This window comes from Lacerta agilis, chromosome 10 (genome assembly GCF_009819535.1).
Source record: "Lacerta agilis isolate rLacAgi1 chromosome 10, rLacAgi1.pri, whole genome shotgun sequence".
Taxonomy (NCBI): Eukaryota; Metazoa; Chordata; class Lepidosauria; order Squamata; family Lacertidae; genus Lacerta; species Lacerta agilis.
Window position 1 is genome coordinate 48882835 of NC_046321.1, and position 23481 is coordinate 48906315.

Genomic DNA, 23481 nt, shown 5'->3' on the forward strand with positions numbered 1-23481 from the left:
CTTTGATGATTAAAAAGATGTCTTTTTTAAGAAAAGAAGAAAGAAAATAATGTAATATTTATTATAAGGGTTCCTGAGAAAGAAAATTAAGTAAATAAATATGCTGACAACAAGTAGTAAGAGCTTCAAGTTTAAGAAATTTCTAATATTCAACTTACTAGATGGCCGTATAACAATATTATTGGAAATTGCTGCTCCAAGTTCATTTCTTGCTGTGCACTGATAAACTCCTTCATACGTTTCTGCCTTTCCTCCATTTTCGTCATTAATAATATTTATTATAAGGGTTCCTGAGTGAGGCTTCATTCTTACCCGTACATCTTTATCAATGTCAAAATGAGTTCCATTGCGTGTCCATGAGAAGCTATCAATTGGGGAAAAAAGTTGAAGAAGTTAGTTATTTGTGGGGGGACGGCATTTGATATCAGATAATGTATAATCTTTAGTGTATAATGTGTACCTTCAGTGAAACAAAATGTTGACAATGTTAATAAATATCCAACTAGAAAATGTGGAAAAACAAATAAACAAGTGAGACACCTATTCTAGACAAAGTGTTGCCTCAAAAGTGTTGTAGGAATTTTCATTACCTGCAATATCACTATGTCCACAGACCTCCACAGACCTCCATAACCCTATGCTCAATGGATATCTGGATCACAGTTATGTTCTATAAGCTTTTCCTAGCTTCTGTGTAAGAGTAAAAGTCTACTGTATATGTGTAAAGATGCTATTTGTAAAACTTCATTTGTTCTGTCACACTTCACATAGCATTAGGCCAAGGAACGGAGGCACTGCGACAGGGACCACAACTGGAAGTGCTCAACATAAAAGAACAATAGCACAATTAGCACTTTGGCACCTCACAAATGCTCTTTGCATTTTTTAAAATGATAGAACTTTGTGTATATGATAGGCTATTTTGCAAAGTCATATAATAATAATAATCACAGGCATTGCATCATTTATTTTGCTGAGACATTAAGTTTGTTTTTTTTAAAAAAAATTGGATGTATACAAAGTTAAGACAACAAAACCAGTACTTACCTAGGGGGTGGCTTTCCTTTTGCTTCACACTGTATTACAATATTCTCCCTTGGATCGACTATATAGTCTTTTGGAGACTGTTGTGTTATTGTCGGAGGCTGTGGTACTTTTTTATGAAATATAATTAAAAAGTAAAAGGAAATATTCAATTACATCTTCTATAAGAAGCACAAAACCACTTTTGTTTAAAAAAAAGTTTAAAAAGAAGCAAATGACAGAAATTGTGCTGTTAATCACAAACATCTAGTGTGCTTGCAATCCTGTACAAATCTGCAGGAGACTAAATTCACATGAGATTAACAGCGAATGTTACCGTTGCATGCCGCTAGGACTACAGTTTGAGTTTATAAAACAAAATCTCTGACATTTCTTATTATAGGCAGTTGGATATGATCATCATTTTGCCAGTGCACCATGGCACCCTGGGGTGTCTTGAATGATGGCCAGGGGTGCCACGGACAACACTAGTCTCCATCCCTCTCCCCCCCCCATGCACTCTTGAGTCTCTGCCTCCCAAAGGCTTGCACAGCTGTTTGTTGCAGCAGCCCTGGTGCCTCTGGAGCTGGCCAGGGGGTACTTCCCAGGCCCCTTTGGGGCATTGTGAGGAGACACCTCTCTTTGGGGTGGAGAGGGGACAGCTCAGAGACCAGGGGTGGGGGCAGCAGCAGCAGCTGCCCAGAGGACTCTCAAGGAGAGGAGGAGAAGCTGAGGGAACACTCCACAAGGGAGGGTGTTTGAAAAAGGGTGAGAGGCTGCCAGCTCTGCAGTCACTGGGCTCCTGAGTCCCACAGGGGTGTCACAGAAAGAATGTAGTTGATCAAGGGAGCCATGGACACAGAAAGGTTGAAAACCTCTGCCTTACCAGACCATCACTAAAAGCCCTCTTTTTATGTTCTACAACTGTATAATTAATTCATGTAGGGAAGATCCAGATTGTATCCACTGGTCTCATTTACAATACTTTTTGGAGAAAGAAAAAGCCCAAGTATGTAAAAGTTGTTACTGTATTCTAGCTGGCCAGATGAGCTTTCATCAGTGTGCCAATGCAAGAACACACTGTATTGCCAAGTGCTAGATTGGGTTCCCTCTACCATTTGACCTTCTCAGCAAAGGACACGTATTTGGCTTTTGACATGTGTTTTAATATGTATTTACAACATATATTTCAAATCTGCTGATTTTGTATTTTAATTAGGCGAATCTAACATCTGATTTTCTGCATATTTCAATGTATATTTTATATTTTATGTAAACTGCCTAGGGGTTTTGATGATTAACCGGTACTATATAAATCCTGTTAAATAACTAACAGGACTCGATGCCAAGGAATTTGTTCTTAAGTCACAAGCGGCTATTTCTGTTTGATTAGACTGGCGTGCAAATTAATGAGAGTGAAAATAGTTTCATGTAACACCAAGAAGATTAGCATTTTTAATAGTCTGAGAACTCTTAGATCACAACTGGCTTTCTCATTACCAAAGGAAAGCCTCACTGTGTGTACATAAGCATCTGCACCTGCTTACAGAGATTATCAAGTAGCTGTTTCTGATACTGTTACCATGAAATGATCGCCAAGATACCAGATTCTACATGTGTATGAGTGAGTGTGCTAACGTGACAATTTCTGTAGAGATCTTCTCTCTCTCTCTCTCTCTCTCTCTCTTTCTCTTATTGCAGAAAGAAATTAGGTTGATAAGTTATTTCTAGTAAGTGAACTCTTCCTGAGCGTCTGTAGGTGGCTGTCCTAGTCTTTCCTTTCTACATCGTTAGCAGTATTGTATTTATAAAACACAATATGTGCCACATTATAAAAGCATGTGATAAAATATACTAGACATCTCATTGCTGAAGATAATACCAAAAGTACTATGAACACATGTAGGTCAATCAAACCTGCCCTGCCAGTTCTGTGGGTGCAATGGGGTTCTGATCTTTGCTTAAAATACACCTGCACTGCAATTCATTTCCAAAGTAAAAATGGAAAGTTTTGTCCCACCACCTGGCTTAGCCCTTCTAAATTTGCAGCAGAGTAAGAATGGAGAAGGGGGGTAGTCATATGGTCCCTGAATTTCTCAGCAGCCACTCCCACACTGTGGGATGCCCATCAGATGTCAAGGAGATAAACAACTATTGGACTTTTAGAAGACATTTAAAGGCAGCCCTGCTCAGGGAGCTTTTTAATGCTTGTTATCATATTGTGTTTTAATTTGCTGGAAGCCACCCAGAGTAGCTGGGGTAACCTACTGTAGTCAGATGAGTGGCATATATAAAAATAAATAAATAAATAAAATTGCTGAACCATTAAGGGCCCAGTCATGCATCATATTGAACCACAGCTTAAATTAAATTATGGTTTAATGTGGCTGAGCATCAAAAGTCTCTGTGGATCTCCCCCTCCCTCTTTTAGGGATATTAGGTAGGGATATTAGGAAATTTTGTCAGAAACGGAAGTGGAAACTGCCACAATTCGCATATTCAACTGAAGTCAGGGATAGAAATCATGCAAGGAAATACGAGTGGCATTTGGTATCTTTTTTATAGTCTGAATGTTACATAAATAATTAGGCAAATTTTGTGCTATTTTTCATGTTTGATTTTCACTGGAACGCACTGAAGTTAATTACATAATTACATAATTAACGTTTGTTTCAGCCAACACCAGAAAGTGAGATGAATAATGTAGATTTTAGCAGAAGCCGAACTGTAGTGAAATGGAAACAGCATCGATTGTGATGAAAATGGGATGAAACCCTGCCTCTTTACATTCTGAGCTGTGGGGAAAATGAACTAGAAGCTCGTCTGTCACTGATGTGTGAAATGGCACTCCTGGGTTTGACTCTGTCCTAACAAGCAACAATAATCCAAGCTTTGTCCTTGACTTATCTTCGTGGTATGTTAGGAGACAAACAAATCAGAAAAATGGTTTGCACATAACGGCAAGCTATTCTCTGGTTTGTTTCATTTATGATCTGCTGAACAGGGGTGCACCACAGGCTGTTGAAACAATAGTTTCAAGTGATGGGTGAACCACATCAAAAAGGCTGTTCTTAAAAAGGAATTGTGATGTAATGCATGCTTGTGGGAAACCATTTCTATGGAGTTTGGGAGGAACCAAATTCTAGTCGTGCATGCTTGTAAATCTAACAGCAAGAGAAAACATTCGCAAAGACACAGGCTGTGTATAGATGATTTATAGGATGAACTATAGGAACAGCTTTACGCTTAATGCTGACTCAACTTAATAGCCACAAAATGAAGAAGAGGTGCAATGCAAACAGGAATCATTCTCTTGGTTCCATTTTTCTAACTGCAGTCACTTCCCCTGGTCCTAACTAAATGGTGAAACTGACTAGGTCAGATTACAAGCAGAAGCTGAAACAATCAATGTAACTCCTGAAACATGGGACATCGTTGAAAGGGAAAGGTGGCCTTGCACCTTTTTGCAAGCAAAAACACATATCCTTTTGGGCACCAAAAATAAATATTTGAACGTTTTGTTTTTTGAGGTTTTTTTTTTTTAAAAAAAACCCATTCCAAAGCTGCTAACGGCTATAATTTCCACAATGCTGCTTTCCATCAATCATCTATACACGACAACATTAATAACAGCAAACAACACCACGTACAAAAATCATGTCACATGGATTTCACGCTCATTAAAAAAATTTATTAAGACACACACACACACACACACACACACAGTGTAAACTTTATTGTCTAGGTTAGTGGGCAGAAAACTTACATTCTTCAAGAAGTTTTGCTTTTTTTCCCCCCCGCATCAGATTCAGCAGGTGAATTGTAATCATGAATTAAAGAAAATTATTTGTTAGTAAGAAGAAAAAGTTAAACCTCAGAAAGAGAAGGTATTGAGGAAAATATACAGATCACTGACACTAAAGGTATTTTCAACAATTTTACTCAAACAGTAAATGTTTCAAGATTCAGCGTGGAATCTCACACAATCCAATGTGTGAGGCTCTTGTCAAATGTTGACTTTTCAAGTGCAAACACTGTTTGTTACTCTGACCTATAAAGAACATACCCTATTGATACTAAGGGTTCTGAGGAGGTAGGGAAATGGAATTAATGGAATGCATTGCATTCATGCTGCGGGCAAAAATCAATGTGTGCATAGGTCCAGATGGAAGAGCAGCTAAGCACTTAAGACTACATTTAAAAAAAATATAAACAGCATCTATTCCACTAATCTTCAGATGGGGGATCAGGACCCACTTGCAGCCTGATCCAAGGTGAGTTGCAACCGGATCACTGCCACCACCCAAAAACATGCTAAAAATAAATAAATAAGAAAAGGGTCCCAAATTCACATTTGAGTTAAAAAATTGCCCTGGGTCTGAAATGGCTGAAGATACCTGCTATTCCATTGACAACATGGACATGTTATTAGCTATGCTATTTCCATTACCAAATATATTAATTTAAATGTGAGAGCCTTCCTCAATATTGCAGGACTAAACCAATACTACTCAGCTTTATTGTAAATTTACTCATGGTATAGGTGGTGGGAAACATAACTTTATGTTTATAGTCTTACAGTTTCATGACATAACAAATAAAACATTTGCATAAAAGATAAAAGGTGAGGCTGCTGTCCAAAATGCAAATGTCCTGGCATTTGACCAGTCTGTTACCTAATGCCTAGTTTGCTTCTAAGCATCTAGTACTCAATTCTCACAAGGAAATGACACTCGGAACGCCTGCCTTGGAACTTTCCACAGCTAAAGGAAGTGAGGAGTGTGAAATATACATACAAATGTGTGTTTTTCCCCCATAAGGTAATAGCATTCTGCTTGTTTATGAGCTGAATTTAGGTTATCAGTTTGTTTCCCTGTAACAGAGCTGGCCAATGTAGTGCCTTCCATATGCTGTTGATCCTCCAGTTGTCATTTGCTAAAGACATGGCCACAGTCAGGGATGATGCTGTATTCCAACAACATCTGGAAGGTGCCATGTTGGAAAGCCCTGCTCTATAACAATATAAAGGCACACAACACCATTCTTTGGACTAAAAAGGTGTCAATACTTACGATCAAGAGGTACATCCAATGCTGCAATAATTTGGCAAAAAAAGAGAACCAGGGAAAGTCTGCTTTCAGAGATGCTACTGCTCCACTCCATTCCAATATGTATTAGGAAATGCCCAACAGAATTAAAACAAGCTCAAATTTCCTTTCTTATTAGCAGGCGTTTTCTGGAAATGGGGTTTGTGAAGTCGTATAATCTGGAAACGAAGAAATACCAAACAACTGTTAGCAATGGTCTGGAACACATAATCAGACTACTACAACCCTTGCATTACGGCTGACTCATACATTAAATTTCAGTGCACCAGAAATCAGGATGTGAACCATAATGTGTAACAATTGTACCATCTGGGTTATATGTGCGGGAACTCATTTTCATTCCATGTACAAGTGCATGGAAGCAACAGCCAATGCTGCCATTGCTGGGGGGGACACACCCCTACTTCAGTTTCAGACCACATATTTTTCAGGAAGGAGGTCACATGTTCAAAAGGCACTAAGATCAAGCAGTGAGTCACCCACCTTCTGACCTAGAGATAACGAATGGACTGACTTAGTAGGTCTTTTCAATGTGTGCAAGGAAGGTGGGTAGGAAAAACAGGATAGTGAGTGCCTGACCTGTGTGTGTTCATTAGAAGGTCTGAAAGATCCCAGAGGGTTCATTCCATGTGACTGGGGTGCCTGTTGTTTTTTTAGGGCTGTGTGCATGGGCTCATATCTTATGAATACACTTTCACATACTGATATAATGTCCAAACAGAGCTCATAAGCTCCCCCTCCCCCCAGTGAAGCAGCACGAGAGGTGGAGAAAGAAAGAAAAGTGGTCCTTAGACAAGGTGCCACTCCATAATCAAATCTGCATTAATTTCCAGGTCATTCAGATGGCCACCTGGAATGGAACCACATGAAGAGCTTACAAGCACATAGTGAAATTGCTATGACAACAGCAGCAGTTGCTTCACGTCTACAGTTTACAAAACGATGTCGCCTCTATTTCAAGTAACCACCTACATATATATATATAGCTGCATCTTTGGAACTAAGCCTTTGGAACTTTTGTAAAGCATCAAGATCATGGATAGCATTCAATCAAATTTTACTGACACACTGAAAGATGGCACAAAGGTAAGACATGCATATCAGAGCTCCGCAAATTCTCTTTCAATTACATGATGGGGGTTTGCTTTGCTGGCTTCTCTCTCTCCCCTCCCCTTTTATTATTTTTAAAATTCTTCTTATCGAAGGCAAGGTTGTTTTATGTGTTCCAGCAGCCCCAGGAATTTGCACTATATAATTTGTGAAGATAGTGTCGTAAATTAGTTTTAACGAAGCCTAACAGCCTTGCAGCCACCGCCCTGGTTTCCTGTTGGCGATATCTCCACATTTTCTTTTAAACTTATTTTAAGGACTTTTAACCTTAAAAACCTTTTAACCTTTAAAAATCCATTTTAATTCCTTTGACCACCCCCCCCCCCTATATTTTAAACAAACTGAAGGAGAGGGAAAATTGCTGTTGCCCGAAGAGGCTACGTTGAAAGAATGCCCTGTTTGGTCCTCCCTATTGCCTTGCTGCCCACAAGGTAGCTGTAGATCAGTCTGGGCTGGAGGAGACTGTAGATTTGGAATTCAACCAACTGACCCAAGAAGTACGGCTTGGCTGATACACGTAGAATTCCAAAAATGAGAAGAGCAAAAAGACCCACTTGTCCAGATATTGATAGTGATAGCAGAGTAACTTGGACAATTATTTTCTGCCTCTTAAAGAGTCTGTTTCTCCACCAAAAAATCATTTTAACTCTCCGCACACAGAAACAGCAGAGGAGACATTCCCTGGATATAACAAGAAGGATACTGAAATTACTAGCCCTAATTTAGCCATTTTCATTCACTCCAATGGGTCTTCTCTGAGTTAAACTCATCCCATGATACATAATAATTACAATGTAGTGTGTTCAGCGTTGGACACACTTTGCATACATTTGCCTTGTTTGCACATCACTTTAAACAATAGTTAACTAAAGTATGGTTTAAATGCGAATGGGAAGTATGCTGTTGTACGCTGCTGCAATAGCATGTTCTTCATTCCTCTCTTTACCTGCTGTGGTGCCAGAAGCAAAGCCTGTCAGTCTGGCTTAAGTGTTGTGTCCAAACCTGAGCTCATGGTTTGTTTGGAAAGAAATAAGCTATAGTCCTAGGTGCAGATGTGACAAAATGACAGACCATGGCTTAGCTCCAGGCAGCACTCTGAGCAGCTGCCAACAATTTCCGCAGCCTGCATTAAAAATGAAGCACTCATTGCTTTTGAATGAACAACCCACAATTTAAACTCTAAGCACCAGCATGTTACAGGTTCACATTTGAACCATCATTTAGCTTAACTATAAATTAAAGTGACATGTGACCCATATCATTATCTCAGTATTCCTTGCAACAATCCCAAAAGGTTGTTCTGTGTTATTATTCCATTATCACACATAGGCAACTGAGACTGACTTATAGCAGCTTGCAGAAGTTTGGACATAAATAACCCAGAATGTTTGCAAGCTTTGAATGTTGCCTTGGTAACATTCAACAACCAACCAACCCACCTAATATTCACTGACTTGTCTCTAGTCACATAATCCATTTTTTCAAGACAGGTAGTGCAGCAACCTGAATAGAAATAATGTGTAATCTGAAGCATACACCAGGGCATTTTGTCATATGATTTTAATATTAGAGCCAAAGGGAATGCAAGTGCTGAACTTGCAGTATGTAGCTATTAAGGTGTCATCTGCTATAAACATAAAATACCTCAGTGGTTCATGATAGAACATATTTAACTAAAACACCTCTGTAGATTTGTCAGCAAAATTTTTGTTCTGGTTCATCATATTCAGGATGAATAGTGACATAAATGGGAAAAGGTAAGACTACAGCTCCGGCTGAATTGAGCATATTCTTGGCCACGAGATAAAGTGCCAGTGGTGTACTGGTTAAGAGCGGTAGACTCGTAATCTGGTGAACCAGGTTCGATTCTCCACTTCTCCACATGCAGCTGCTTGGGCTAGTCACACTTCTCTGAAGTCTCTCAGCCTCACTCACCTCACAGAGTGTTTGTTGTGGGGGAGGAAGGGAAAGGAGATTGTTAGCTACTTTGAGACTCCTTAGGGTAGTGATAAAGTGGGATATCAAATCCAAACTACTCTTCTTCTTCTTCTTCTTCTTCTTCTTCTTCTTCTTCTTCTTCTTCTTGTCACCACACTTTTGACACATGTTGTTATACAATGAATAAATAGCTCCATTATAAAGTTACATATTCTGCACATTATCAGAGCAATCTCCTATTCATGATATGCCAGTTTGGGTGGGGCTATAGAATTTTGTGGAAGCCCTGCTATGCAGATGGACCTCCAGATACTTTGTTGCCATGACAGATACCTAGTACTGGAGCAGGGAACCTTTTTGGTTTCATGGGTCCAGATCCTTATCAGAATGAGACTCACAGGGCAAATCTGACATGTGGGCAGGACCACCCACCTAGCAATCACATGACGTCACAATGATGTCAGGCGCTCCTAGCTGCCATCCCTGAGCAGTCAGAGATCATGTTGCCGGCAGGCTGTCTGGGAATTCCCCTGGCTGGCCAGTCTGCTGGGCTTCATGGCCTGCAAAAACCTTAAGTTCAAGTGGACCAATGTGAGGATTTTCTTGGCTACAATGAAAGTGCAGTTATTTACTCTGCTGCCTTCCCCAAAGGAAAGTACTTGACTAAAAGCAGTACTTGATTGAAATAGACATACTTTATCCATACTACTAAAAAGAAGAGTGGAAACCCCACCACCACCACTTACCCTCCTGGGCCCCAATTTTTGAGGGGGGCCCCAGCATTTCCTATCTGAAGAAGGGTGAGCACACATGCCCTTCACTATCATGAGAAAACCCCTAAATCCCAATTTTATTTTATTTTATTATTTAGTTAAAAAAAAGTAAAGGTAAAGGACTCCTGACAGTTAAGTCCAGTCGCGAACAACTCTGGGGTTGCAGTGCTCATCTCGCTTTACTGGCCAAGGGAGCCGACGTTTGTCCTCAGACAGCTTCAAGGAAACGCCGTTTAGCTTCCCGCCGGAGCGGTACCTATTTTTCTACTTGCACTTTGACGTGCTTTCGAACTGCTAGGTTGGCAGGAGCTGGGACAGAGCAACAGGAGCTCACCCCATCGCGGGGATTCGAACCTCCGACCTTCTGATCAGCAAGCCCTAGGCTCAGTGGTTTAGACCACAGTGCCACCCAAGTAGATTTAGATAAAGAAGAGCACCCACCAATAAATACTTTTTAGAAAGGGGCAAAATTAGACATGGAACACAAAGCATTAAAAATATATATATCAATTAAGACTCCTTGCATTCTGCTCCGCTCCCTCTTTCCTCCCTCCCAGGGAGGCTCTGCCTTCTGCCTGCCCCTCAAAGCCTGGTGCTTCAAATAGGGCTAGACCTCGGTGGCTGCAGACTCTCCTCTCCTTGCCCACTCTCCAGCAGCTGCTCAAGGGAGAAGGCCAGCAGTGGCAGCCATGGAGAGGCAATGGGATGTTCCCCCACTGCCACCATTGTCATCACTTGGGACAAGCACTGGCAAGCACCCCGAGTTCAGTGATAGTGGCACTAGTGGAGGAAATAGGGACATTCTGGGACCAAATCAGAAGCCGGGATGGCTTTTGTCATTCCGGACTGTCCCTGGGAAATTGGGACACTTGTGAGGGTATGAAACGGTTTCTAGGCCAAAGTAAATGTTTCCTTTTAAGTTATTCGTTCCCACTGGTTAAACTGAATAATAAAACCTTTTATCCAGCCAGAGCCATTGAAGCCTTCGAGCTGATTAACTATTTAGCAAAAGGTTTCATTTCTTAACTAGGTCCCATGCACAATTCAATGGTAACTCTTACAAGATGGAACTTTTCTTGCATTTCAACATCACTATTTTTATTGAGGAATGTAGATGACAAAATTGAAGTATTTAGCTGGCAAATAACTTTCATTTTAAAATAGCTTTTATTAAATCCTGCTGATTAAATGGATCTCTTAATAGATCTAGTTCATTAAGCATTTGCATATTTTCAAACCTTTCAAGTCACATTTATTTTCAATAGATGTTTTGACACCAGAAAGCCTATCATCCCTCAAAACATTTGTACTAGTCTGACTCCTTTTAATAATATTTCGTAATCTATTGAATGCACTGACAGATGAATGGATGTGAGCATTTCATAATTTCAATGCTGGAATGTGTTTCCTGTATCACACCTCTTACAAAGTTGAACAGCAAATAATTCATTCCAAAGTTGTAAGAGCCAGGAAAACCACATGAATTGCCATCATTTTGGAAGCTATGCACCATTTCTATTTGAGTATCCATTCTTTTGTCATTCAAGCACTGACGTTACACTATCCATTCATTAAGCAGGCTTTGGAAACTGCTACTAGTCATCAACATTCTAGTGAAGCAACAAAGCCTTGCAATATTACTAGACCATGTAAAATACAAAACGAAACACCGAGCTATTGAAAAGTGGTGTTAATGCCAGACGAATGACATTACTGAGTAAAGTTAATATATGAACCTGCTTACTCTTGGAAATTCTGTAAGGGCATATGAAGTCACAAGCATATGTACTTTGACAGTCGGTGTAAGATGTATCACTTTGATTTTATTCAAAGCTATGACTAAACTGGGGTCTGTTTGGCACCACTATATAATCAGTAAGAGCTTGATCAGCAGCCAACAAATTTGGATGAGATTGCAAAGTAAGTGTTTCACAACAAATCAGAAAGCTCTGAAGCAGTGAGGTTGCTTAACTGTGCCAAATTGATCCTTTGTGAGCTTTGCTCTTGTGTTAGGATCTGCTGCTGGCAGCACAATATGCACCAGCAGCAAATCACTGTGTGCGAAAAAAGGGCTGAATAGCTCTTGCCAACTCATGGGATTTACCAGAGATAGGAGTATTTCAAAGGAGTAGACCTGTTTCATGTGTAATCATGTACATGTTAACAGTTGTCATAGCTCCCCAAAAGAATGAAAGATGCCAAAGTGAGTGAAAAATAAAGTTACAGGTAAGTAGCCATGTTGGTCTGCCATAGTAAAAAAAAAAAAAAAATCCTTCCAGTAGCACCTTAGAGACCAACTAAGTTTGTTCTTGGTATGAGCTTTCGTGTGCATGCACACTTCTTCAGATACAACACGAAAGCTCATACCAAGAACAAACTTAGTTGGTCTCTAAGGTGCTACTGGAAGGAATTTTTTTTATTATTTTGAAAAATAAAGGTTATAGGACTTTTAAATGAGGGAATCAATGATGAGCTATTGTACTGGGAGACAACATGGTAGGTTTGTGTGTTAAGGCAACTGAGACCTAAATGAAAGGCCTCTCCTATTTTTGGACCAGGCTAGCAAGTTAAGTTCTCACCTAGCAATGAAAGCATTTCTCATTTAAATAAGATGCAACATACTACACTTCATTACCCTGGCGCAAAGTGCAATCATGTTCATTATCCTCTAAACATAATGTGCTCCCCCCTTACTCAGATTAATAAAACACAAGTCCCGTGGTATCTGCTTTAAATTTAAGTGCATGGCAGTATCTTCAAATGAGATTTGCTATGGAACTCTGTTATCCGCAATTATTTCAGACATTTATGGGAAGCAATGATTTACAGTGCTGTTCTCACAAACTGAGGCAAAACAGGAAGGCATTGTGCCTCCATCTGCCCCTCGGCAGAAGCCTTGCTTACTGGGGTCATGAGGTTTCAGGGTTCCAGCAACATATTGCAAGAGGTCTGTGAGATCTTGCTAGAACCTGGAAGATGCAGGTGCTTCTCCTTGCATCCTTGCATCTTTGGAGGCAGGCAAGGTGCTCCCCCCACCACAGGAAAAGTGAAGACAAGCAGTGGTAGCAGCAAGATCTCGAAACAGTTGCGCAAGATCTCACCAGAAGCTGCCCCTTCTCCTTGCTTCTTTGGCGGCAGGGGCAGGGGTGGGTGGGTTGCTTGTAGGGGCACCGCCACCAGAGGATTCTGCTACAGTCTGCCTCATTGACATGGCAGCTCTAGCCAATGTAGGGAATAGAGATCCCTTAGGCTGCTGTTGAGGAACCTTAGAGGAAAACTATAGAAGTCAATGAACATTACTAACTTGAGTCCATTGATTTCAGTGCATTTACTCTGAGTATGGCAGTTGGATTCAATGCTTAATCTCTAGTCAATTGTTTGAAGAATAGATATTACATATACTGGACAACTTCTACACCACACAGCAACTGCACAGATTATTGAAGTATACATTTTGTTCTTTTATAAAGGAACTAACAATTGAAGAGTAGTATGGTGAATAGCAAAAGGTGTTCATACCTTCTTTGCTCATTAAAAGAAAAAGAAAAACATTTGCCAAAATTTAGCTTTTGAAGACATATTTATTTTTCCAAGTGATAACCTGAGATTTAAAAATAAACCACTTAGTCTCCCTGTTTCTGTAGGTGTGCAGTAACATAACATAACAGATTGATTGCTAAAATTAACTTGCTGCCAAAAAAAAACCTGACAATAGCACAGTGCAGACAATTTGAATTGGATTTTTGCAAGCATGTAGCACGAATCCAATTTAAGCAGGTCCTGACTTAAAAGGTGAATAAAAATGACAGGCGATGTGTCCTCTCCTTAATACCAATAAACTTCTCATGCATCATCTATCTCCCTATTAGGCACCCTAAGGGTGGGAAAGAACATGTTACCAAAAACATCCCAAGGTCTGTATATATCCATTTCTAATCTTTACCAACATAGCTCTGTTTCATTTACTATGAGAGCCCTAGAAACAATCTAGGGCAGCCTTCCACAACATGCTGCCCTCCAGATGTTGACTACAACTCCCGTCAGCCTTAGCACAAAATAGTACAAAATATCTGGAGGACACCAGACTGGCACAAGCTCATACGAGATATTGATTCAGCACTTTTTGTATTAGCTTTCGCCAGTTATCAAGATCTGCTACAAACTGATCTTTGTGTACATCTGAGAAAGACAATTTCCATCCATCCCAGTGAATCATCCCTGTTGGAGCTGATAGACTGGTCTGATAGGGTATATGAACCTCTTTTGACATATAAACTTACTATAGTGGAAGTAAATAAGTTCACTGATGAGCCCATGCAAGTTCTGCAGTGGCCATGTCATGCTAAGGGCCACAAACAATCTGCCCTCCCCTATGACTTGTTTCACTGCCCTCCATGTAGATATACGGCCAACACAGTATGTTTACAGCATGACAAACGGCAGGGGACATTCACTCTTAGTTTTGCTCTAACTGAGTTGGTTATTTCTCATATAAAGGCACACAAAGAAATGGTTAAAGGCTACACTATGAAACCATATACAGATAACAGTATGATAATAGTATGTAGTTTAGATTTGTGTCCTTTAACAACTGATGCTTTAAGCGATGTGTGCTGTATAAACAAGAACATATTATGGTTTCTGGATTGGATTGTTGAAGATCTGTCATCCATTGCATTTTTTTTTACAAGAGCTGATAGACATGGCACAACTATAAATCTTTTCAGATAATCTTACTGTGTGGCACATGTTGATTTATACTTGCTATTGTCTTAGCCACTTCAAATATATCAGTAGAACTCTTGAAAAATTGCATTACTTTCAGGCACTTTATAAACCCAGTAGTCGAAAACAGTGATGCTTAAGGAAAACCATTTCTCTTCCTCCAACTTCAACCAATATCCTGTATCCTTTGCATTCTGTAATAATCCATCCTACTAGTCTTTTTTTGCTTATGTAAGCTGATCAGAAGGGTAGTGCACTATCAAAAGCTTTTTCTAAAATCTGGATTAATTATGTTCACTGTTTCTCATGTCTTTGGCACTTAAACTCTGTAAAAACTAAAAATAGGGGGGGGAGCAAGTTGGTAACTTATTAGCTATTCACACATTGAAGTATGGGCTGTCATTCAGAGGGCCTTCTTGGTGGTGGCGCCCGCCCTGTGGAATGCCCTCCCACCAGATGTCAAGGAAATAAACAACTATTTGACTTTTAGAAGACATCTAAAGGCAGCCCTGTTTAGGGAAGTTTTTAATGTCTGAAATTTTATTCTGTTTAATATTCTGTTGGAAGCCGCCCAGAGTGGCTGAGGAAACACAGCCAGATGGGCAGGGTATAAATACTAAATTATTATTATTATTATTATTATTATTATTATTATTCAATAGCCTACCCAATTATTCCCTTTACTTGGCATGGAGGGTAGATCCATAGCCTATCTTTGTATGACATGCATTTGCCTGCCAAAATTAACACATGTTTTTGTTAGCTAACTACTTTCGCCTGCTACAGCTGATCCTAGGGGGAGGGATCAAGACCAAACCCAAACTGTAATACATTGCTTGCTGTTTCGGAGGAGATAGGCTGCACTGAGCAGAGAGCTAATAAGTCAAGGGAAAGAGAAGACAGAGTTGAGGTTCAAAGTGAAGAAGCTGGGCCCTGAACAGTTAGCTTCTAAGTCTTCTGCCATTTTATAATATTTATGAACTTCATCTTGGTACAGTTGGGATCATAATTGAACTTCCTCCCCACATTAAAATATTTCTGGGATACACGGAAGATGGAAATGAGAAGAGGGACTTCCCATTGCAAATGATCATCACTGGCTATCAATATCCTACGCCTTATCTTTTTCACGATTTTCTTCCTAAGGGATATGCTTCTATAGCCCCTTTCAGATATATAATTTAAACAAGGCTTGTAAAAAAAAAAAAAAAGCACTTGGAGACCTGAGCATCTCGTGCCAAAGTACCACTTTAAAATACCATTTATCTAATGTGATTGCATACTAAACCAAAGCCCTATATGGATTGGCTCAGAACAATCACAACACTAAGTCCTTTCCCATTTGTGTGAAATATGATGTAGCCCCGCTGCAAATAAATAGATTGCTTATTTTGCAGTGGATTTCTTAGCTGATGTGCTCTAGACAGTGCCTGATTTACGTATAAGCTAAACAAGCTATAGCTTAGGGCCCCACTCTCTTGGGGAGGCCCCAAAAAATGTAATGGGGGGGGGACTGGTTGTACATTTCCAAAATATGATAAAAAAACAAATAAAATAAAACCTACATACAGCAACAGTGTTTTGTTTTGTTTTGCTTTGTTTTGTGTAGGCTCCTGTGATATACCGGTAAGTAATGCTATATAAAGGACCCCATTACCTTCAGTAGCTTAGGGCATCATCAAACCTAAATCTGGCCCTGGCCCTAGTGCTTGAGGACCAGAAAACACAGAAAAAGCTGGTGGTCTATTCCATATAACAATACCAAGCCAGACATTGGTTAAAACAACCCAGGTGGTTTATCGTCCCCTGTAAAAATAAACCATCTAAATTTTTTCTACAAATCTGTTTTGGGGTGAAATTCCTTCCAAGCCGCCAAACTGAAAGATCAATTAAATATGATCAACATATTACTCTCTTGGTGCTGGTAAGGATTTTAATCTATGATCAGTTTCTTCCATTGTTTCCTAAGCATCAGAGATGGAAAAGCAGGAAAGGGGGGCTAAAGTCTTCAGTACAAACATTTTATTTAAATAAAAACCACATAAAACATTTTAAAATGAGTTTCTTTCCAAGAAAGAGTTTTTTCCCAAGAGCAGTGCCTAGTACATATAAAAGGCACAAGGGAAGAGGGGCAAACACCAGATAAATTTGAATTATTTGCCAATTCGACATGTTGCTATGAGTTCTCAGTAACTTAGCAAGATATGCCTAGTAATCTTGTAGTTAATGGACAGAGCCTTGCATAAAATTAGCATCTTTATCCAGTCTGTAAAATAAGTTGGCTGATTTTCTTGTCAAAGGAGTACTGAAAACAGAGAGCAGTTTATGAAAACTTGCAAAAACCATGTCACAATTTCCCTACACATCCTGTTTTTGTGCGAAAATGATACATCAGAAATAGCCTTTTTGCATCTTCATCACCCAACAAATGCACAACTTTCCAATGAAGACAGAGCTCACACAGTTCCTGGATGGAAGAAAATATGAACAGTGTACTTTGGATACAAAACTGTTGTCCCGAAAAAGGTTTTATTACAATCAAGCAGTTCTTTGAAATAAGAGGATGCCTTCAAACAGAAGGCTGCCCCAAAGTAAGACACATTGTCACCCCAATTTGCCAGACAACATCTATCACTTCCGTTACTATCAATTTCTAGCTGGCAAAAATTAACACCAGCTTCCACAGATCTTACACAACAGAGATCCCATTGATGTTATGCTAGGAGCAGAAGAACCTCTCTGCGTCAAAAACGTGTTGAAAGAGCATTTTTCTTTCTTAATCAATTCAGGAGTCACATTTCTCAATCTCCTAAAACAGACAGTTAGATTAAAATGAGAAGGCACAGATGGTGGTCAGGTAAGTCTTGGTCTTTCAAAATGTTTTCCAGTCTAATGCCCTGCTACCTGACAGACACAGGTTGCTCTGAAACATCCAAACCAGCCATAGTAGTCTGTGCTATCTCAACCTGACTGAATCAATGCCCAAATCCCTTCAAATAGGCCTGATTTGACTCAGGACTCCGGCAAAGCCAGTCACAGCCTCGTAAAAAAACACCTGCTGCAACAGTGGCAGGGCCCACTGCCAGTAGCAACAAGCATAGGACCACTAACCACGTCACAAAGTTCTGAACAAAAAATGTCTTATGCCTCCAAACCTTAAATAAAGAATCAGAAAAAGGTCATTCAATTTCTCCTACAAGATGTCCAAGAATTTCTCAATAACCTACATCCCAGAAATTAGACAAAATAAGAATGATTTTACCTTTGTTTAATGCTTGGTTTTGATGAGTTAGTCTCAGTTTGATCACCTCTTTTTTAACCCTTGGTCTTCAAGAAATGATTGAAACTGAAATGGAAGAACAGTATGAATTTTTATATTGTTCACTGCATATTTTTAAACTGTACATAATATTTTGCTGGGAGTTGCTGTACTGAGGCAATAGCTCCCAGCATCTGCTATGAAGGCTCTGTTTGCAGTAAAATATATATATATTTGTTTTTTCCTCTTCTAGTGCTACTATTATCTGGTGAGCCAATAGAGGATTCTGTCAGCCTTAGATATTTGCTGCCTGCTCCTGGCCTCTCTATCCAGCCCTTGAGATTGTCCCCAAGCCATGCACATCCCCAGATCACATCCCCTTTACCAGTGTCACACCCCTCATGTTCTGTAGCCTCCTCAAGTGCTTTCTACTGACCATAATGTATCCTTGATAACACCTCTTGCTTGTCTGGATGGAGTGGTGGTGGTGGGTTGTGTTTGTGTGTAGGGGTATAGAAACTTGTGTGTGTGTGGAATATAGCCTAATGTACAAAGGTGATATTTGCATCCATTGCTCCAGCCAGATATTGCCTCTGGCACCATCCATCCCAGCTCCTGGGAGGTTGGCCACAAAGGGAATGTGGCAATCAAGCTGAAAAAAGTCCTCAGCTCCAATTAAATGTATTCCTTTGCTGTCGACAGCATGCTGGCAACAGGTTGTGATTTAGCATTCAGTTTTATCACTATGCCTTCACATGCTACAAGTACGGTGCTCTTATTCAAGTAGGTAATACACATTTTTAGACTGAGGATTGTGCTAATTAAACAGTACCTAATACAGCCATACCTTGGTTTTCGAACAGCTTAGTTCTCGAATGTTTTGGCTCCCAAACATCACAAATCCAGAAGTGACTGTTCTGGTTTGCGAACTATTGTTGGAAGCCGAACCTCCGACGGGGCTCCCGCAGCTTCCGATTGGCTGCAGGAGCTTCCTGCAGCCAATCAGAAGCCGTGCTTTGGTTTTCAAACATTCTGGAAGTCGAATGGACTTCAAGAATGGATTCTGTTCGACTTCCAATATATGACTGTATCACAAAGTGAAACTATGTGGACTCAGAACCACATTTGGGGTTGGCAGTACAAACTATGCAAGCTATGTCAGTTCAAACTCCCACCCTGCTCCCCAAAAGGGACTGCAGCGTCATTGTCAAAGGTGGGCACTGAGAATAGAAAGCTTGAGAACCACTGCCTTAAAAAGTTGAAGATAATACAGTTACAAACCATAATAGGGGAAAAGATGCCAACAGAAAGCAAGTATTTTATCCTTTCCTGAATTTAGCACTCAAGTTAACTGAGGGTTAACTGGATAGCAACCATTATAGGTTAGTACTCTATCATTAGTCATAGTTAAATACAAAAAAAGTAAAAACAACTTTTTAAAACATGCACACAGAGACAACAGCAACTCTGCATAAACTTATGTAACACTTACTGTCAATAGTGTAAAAAGGAATGCTTAAATTGCTGAATTGTTCAGATTTTAACTGCTTGGTTGTATCTATTGATACAAAATATATACTGCTGTTGTGAGATAGATACAAAATCTCAAAACCCACATTACATTCTGGTTCTTGATGTATGAATATTTATTAATCCCAAATATCATGCTTCTATTGTATGCTAGTCTTAAATACACTGGGTTATACTGAACTAAATCATACATAGAGTAGACTCACTTAAATCAATGGACTTTACTAACTTTGTTAGATATATAGTTAAGCAGCAATCCTAACTCCACTTACCTAGGTGTGAGCCCCATTGAATTCAATGGCACTCACACTGGAATACACGTGGTTAGATATGGAGCCTGAGCAAGCTAGTATGAACTATTGATTTTAAAGAGTCTACTGTTCATATGACTTGGATACAAAACATTTGTTACAAACAGATTTCTCAGTGATTTCAATTTGTTTAATAGCAGGCACGTTCATTTTCCACCTTGGGGTTCTATAGTATATAAGAAGGGCTCCTAATGTAACTATGTCCCATCAATCTTGCACAAAAAAACAGTCTGCACAAAACATGATTATCTACTGCAAGTACATCAACTTAACAAAAAATAAAAAAATTCTGATAGGTTTTTCAAATGATACTATAGTTCAAAACATGAGCAGTTGTAAATAAGAATGTATTATACAAATAATGTTACAAGTCAACAGTGGAACAACAGTAAACAGAAAATGTTGACATATTTGCTTCTGGTTTAATGAAGCTGTAACAACAACACCACGAGTGAATTATGTGCTTTCTAGTGCATGAAAATAGTGTATTAATTGAAATATGTTATGAAGATTTGCAGTAGGTATAAAATTCAGTGAAATTTCAGATATGTTAAATGTTGGTAAATGTGTAACTGAAAGGAAAATAATTGCATATGCAAAATATATTTAGAATGTCAGGTGAATGAGATATGAACAAAAATCCGAAAAGCAATATTGAAAAAACATTTCCTTTTCTCATCAGCCGATATTAGAACTTACATAGATTTTCCAACATACAAAGTAAGTTTTTTTCTGCATAGAAGAGAACAGGAACTTTGCTAATGAACTTTGGTGGTCCAGGATTATTTTTCATTTATAAAGATAGCATGCCCATACCTTTATAAGAACTTCATGTAATATAAAGGTGCCAATTTCAACCCCCAGTAAAGCATTGAATTAATTAGCTACAATTTAGTTTCGTCCTCACATTTCAAAAACATCTATTTCAACACAGTTAGCCAAACTGATGAACTGGTGCAAAACAACATTTTGTTAACTTCTTAGTATTAACTAGATGTACCAGTAATACCTTCAAAATAATTCTATATGGTACCTTATGAATGCACTTTTGCTCTGCTTTTCATCTCCAGGATATAGAAGTTAAAACTTTGATTAAGAAGTCTTCCTCTCATAGCAATCCTGCTAATAAATCCCTGTGCTGCTGAATTCTGCTGCTGCTAAAGAGGTACCAAAAAAAGAGAGAGAGAGAGCTGCCTTTAAAGAGCCAATCACATCCTTTTGGACCTCCCAAGCTTCACTGTGCAATCAGCTAGGGCTTTGTAGCTATACAATAGGGGTTAAATACTTCCCTGTATTTATTTAAAAGCAAGGAAATCTGCTTAGTTGCTTGAACCTCTTACTTATTCAGAATATCGTTCTATTATATTTAATAGCAGATATTTGTTGCAGAGAGTAGCATTACGATAACTCCTGATTCTCAGAGTTATAAGAGTTAAGTAGCAGGATTCCCTTAAGGTCTTGCCCCTACCCTGCATTTCTCCTTATATTTACTGTTCTTTGACTTTTTATTTCAATGCTCTGATATGTTTTTGACCTAGCTATCTGCCACAGCATTTGATAATCAAACTAGTAGTACTCAGTTCTGATCAGATAAACATGGTAACTCCACAGAAACAATCTCTTTATGGTGACAAAGAAGTCTTTCAACTCAGGAAAAGAAAAATGTTCTGAAAGTCAGGATTGGTTAGAATAGATTACCACATTATGCACAAGGCTGATACACCAGATTTATCACTTTATCCTCATTTAGTTTTCAAGCAATTGCCTTGACACAATTAGTCAAGAACAATGATGCCTTTCAAACTTCCCCCTGTGGAAAAATATGACATCTATAAATACAATATATCTCTTTGCTGACAAGCACACAATGTGGTTCTAGAAAAATTCAACTAAAAAATGTTTCCCTTGCCGTTTTGCATGCTCAAAACAATAAGAAATGCTCCTTTGATGCCCACTTAGTTTCCCTAAAGACCTGTTCAGAAACTTCACAAAAGTACAATCACCATGTAACATAATCTACTTCAAAGCATATTGTCAAAGAAGCCTAACACTAAGTGCAGCCTCCTGACCTCTCACACTTAACAAAGCTGAGAGTGAGAGTGTCTTAACCATAGCTATTCTAGATGTGTGTTATCACTAGTCCCAGGGCTTGGTAGGTAACATTATATATTTTAAACACAAAGTTACTTTTTGCAATAATTATACTTATGTCTTCGTTTCATTTTATTTTTTGTTACGACTTCAATTACCTATTTCAATAGGCATACAGTATATGTGTTAATACCTTTTAACAGCACCTGCCTGTTCAATAGCTAAATGATTTGTCTACTATAAATTAAGCATGCCATGAAGTTAACACCTGCAAAATTTCTAAGGTGATAATCTAGCCCAAAATAAACATGCATAGATTTAACTAGTTTGAATGGAAATCATTAAGTACTGTAAATACTTAACACTCCCACTGAAATCTGCATTAGTCTTTAGAGTTTTGCTCTGGCTGATGTTATCATGACTTGTTGTAGTCTAATTGTCCCTCTGTTTTCTTCTCTCTACATCCTCTCACAACTTGCTTCATATACAAATGAACTGAAAACTGTATTTTGAAGGAAAGTTCTAAGATTTTATTCTGAACAATGACAGTTTTCCGTTCTTTAGACATGAATAGGAGAAGGACAGGTCTGATTCTGTAGCTTGATTGACCAAGTCTAATCAGAATTATTTCTGCACACTGCTTCACTACAGCAGTAGCCCCATTAAACACTAAATGCTTCTGGAACCCGTCCCCCTTTCGCCTCCTACTGTGACCCATTACTTTTCAAACAGTGGGCTACTCAAAACATTCAAGGGAGGAAGGCACTATGCTAAACAATAATCTCAAAAGCCACACCAAAATCTGTCATTTGGGTTTTGGGGGTGACAACTATCCAGAGCCAAACAAATGATTTGTGATAGAATTCTTCTTCTTCTTTTTTAAGCCTTCAAACTACTCTTACTTTGCAAACTGATACTCTTAGTCAAGTCTAAGCACTCACCTGTACAACGGGTTTTGCATCTATTTTCAGAATCAATATGACCTAGGCTAGGTGAAATCACAATTGAAAAAAGCTCTTCCATTTTTAGAAGAAATTATTGTGCGCATTTCAAACAAATTCATTTAACTATCAGCTTAACCTTAATGGCACTTTGCTCAATGGGATGTCCCACTGATTTCAAATGAAATTTACTTCTAAGTGACTGTGTACACTGAACTGCAGCCTAATATGATTTGCATAATGCAATCTAAACATTTTTGTTTCATTCAAAACCACTTGATCAAAACGATCGAATGTTACCACTGAGGTTTTTAATAGTATAATATCCATTTAGAAGAACAAATATTGTTCTTGTCTGAGGCCCAGGGCAGGAGCCTTGTTAGAATAAAGTTATAAACTCAAACAAAAATACAGCCACTCCAGTCACATAAGTTGTCAGGGTAGCTCAGATAAACCTGGGAAAATTGAAAGAACAAAAGTTTGAAAACTTTTTACACTCTACATTGATCTATCAAGGATTGTGCTTTTATCAACTATGCTTGCAAAACTAATTCTACGTGTTTCATTATTACCCAAGCCCTGCCAACACAAGATAACGCTGGCACCAGACAGACATGCGGCTCCGACAGACTCACAGCCCATGAGATGCACCACTGTGGCAGCAGCGGCCAA

General features: G+C 39.0%; 1 protein-coding gene across 27 annotated transcripts in view; it reads right to left on the bottom strand.

The window, feature by feature from the left end:
• NRCAM (neuronal cell adhesion molecule) overlaps nucleotides 1-20934 on the bottom strand; it is an 82279-nt gene extending 61345 nt beyond the window's left edge. For 21 of the 27 annotated variants that reach the window (XR_004427482.1, XR_004427483.1, XM_033163160.1 and 18 more), the window contains exons 1-6: nucleotides 20811-20934; nucleotides 17940-18023; nucleotides 6096-6289; nucleotides 4790-4807; nucleotides 1048-1153; nucleotides 159-364 (exon numbers count right to left, since the gene is read on the bottom strand). Coding sequence is in view for 25 of the 27 variants with exons in the window: in XM_033163160.1 (XP_033019051.1) it covers nucleotides 159-364; nucleotides 1048-1153; nucleotides 4790-4807; nucleotides 6096-6186 (421 nt within the window). In the remaining 2 variants the exon portion in view is untranslated. The remainder of the gene's footprint in view (nucleotides 1-158; nucleotides 365-1047; nucleotides 1154-4789; nucleotides 4808-6095; nucleotides 6290-17939; nucleotides 18024-20810) is intronic. The other 6 variants (XM_033163159.1, XM_033163162.1, XM_033163163.1 and 3 more) reach the window with 1 other exon arrangement.
• Between the last annotated feature and the right edge of the window lie 2547 nt (nucleotides 20935-23481).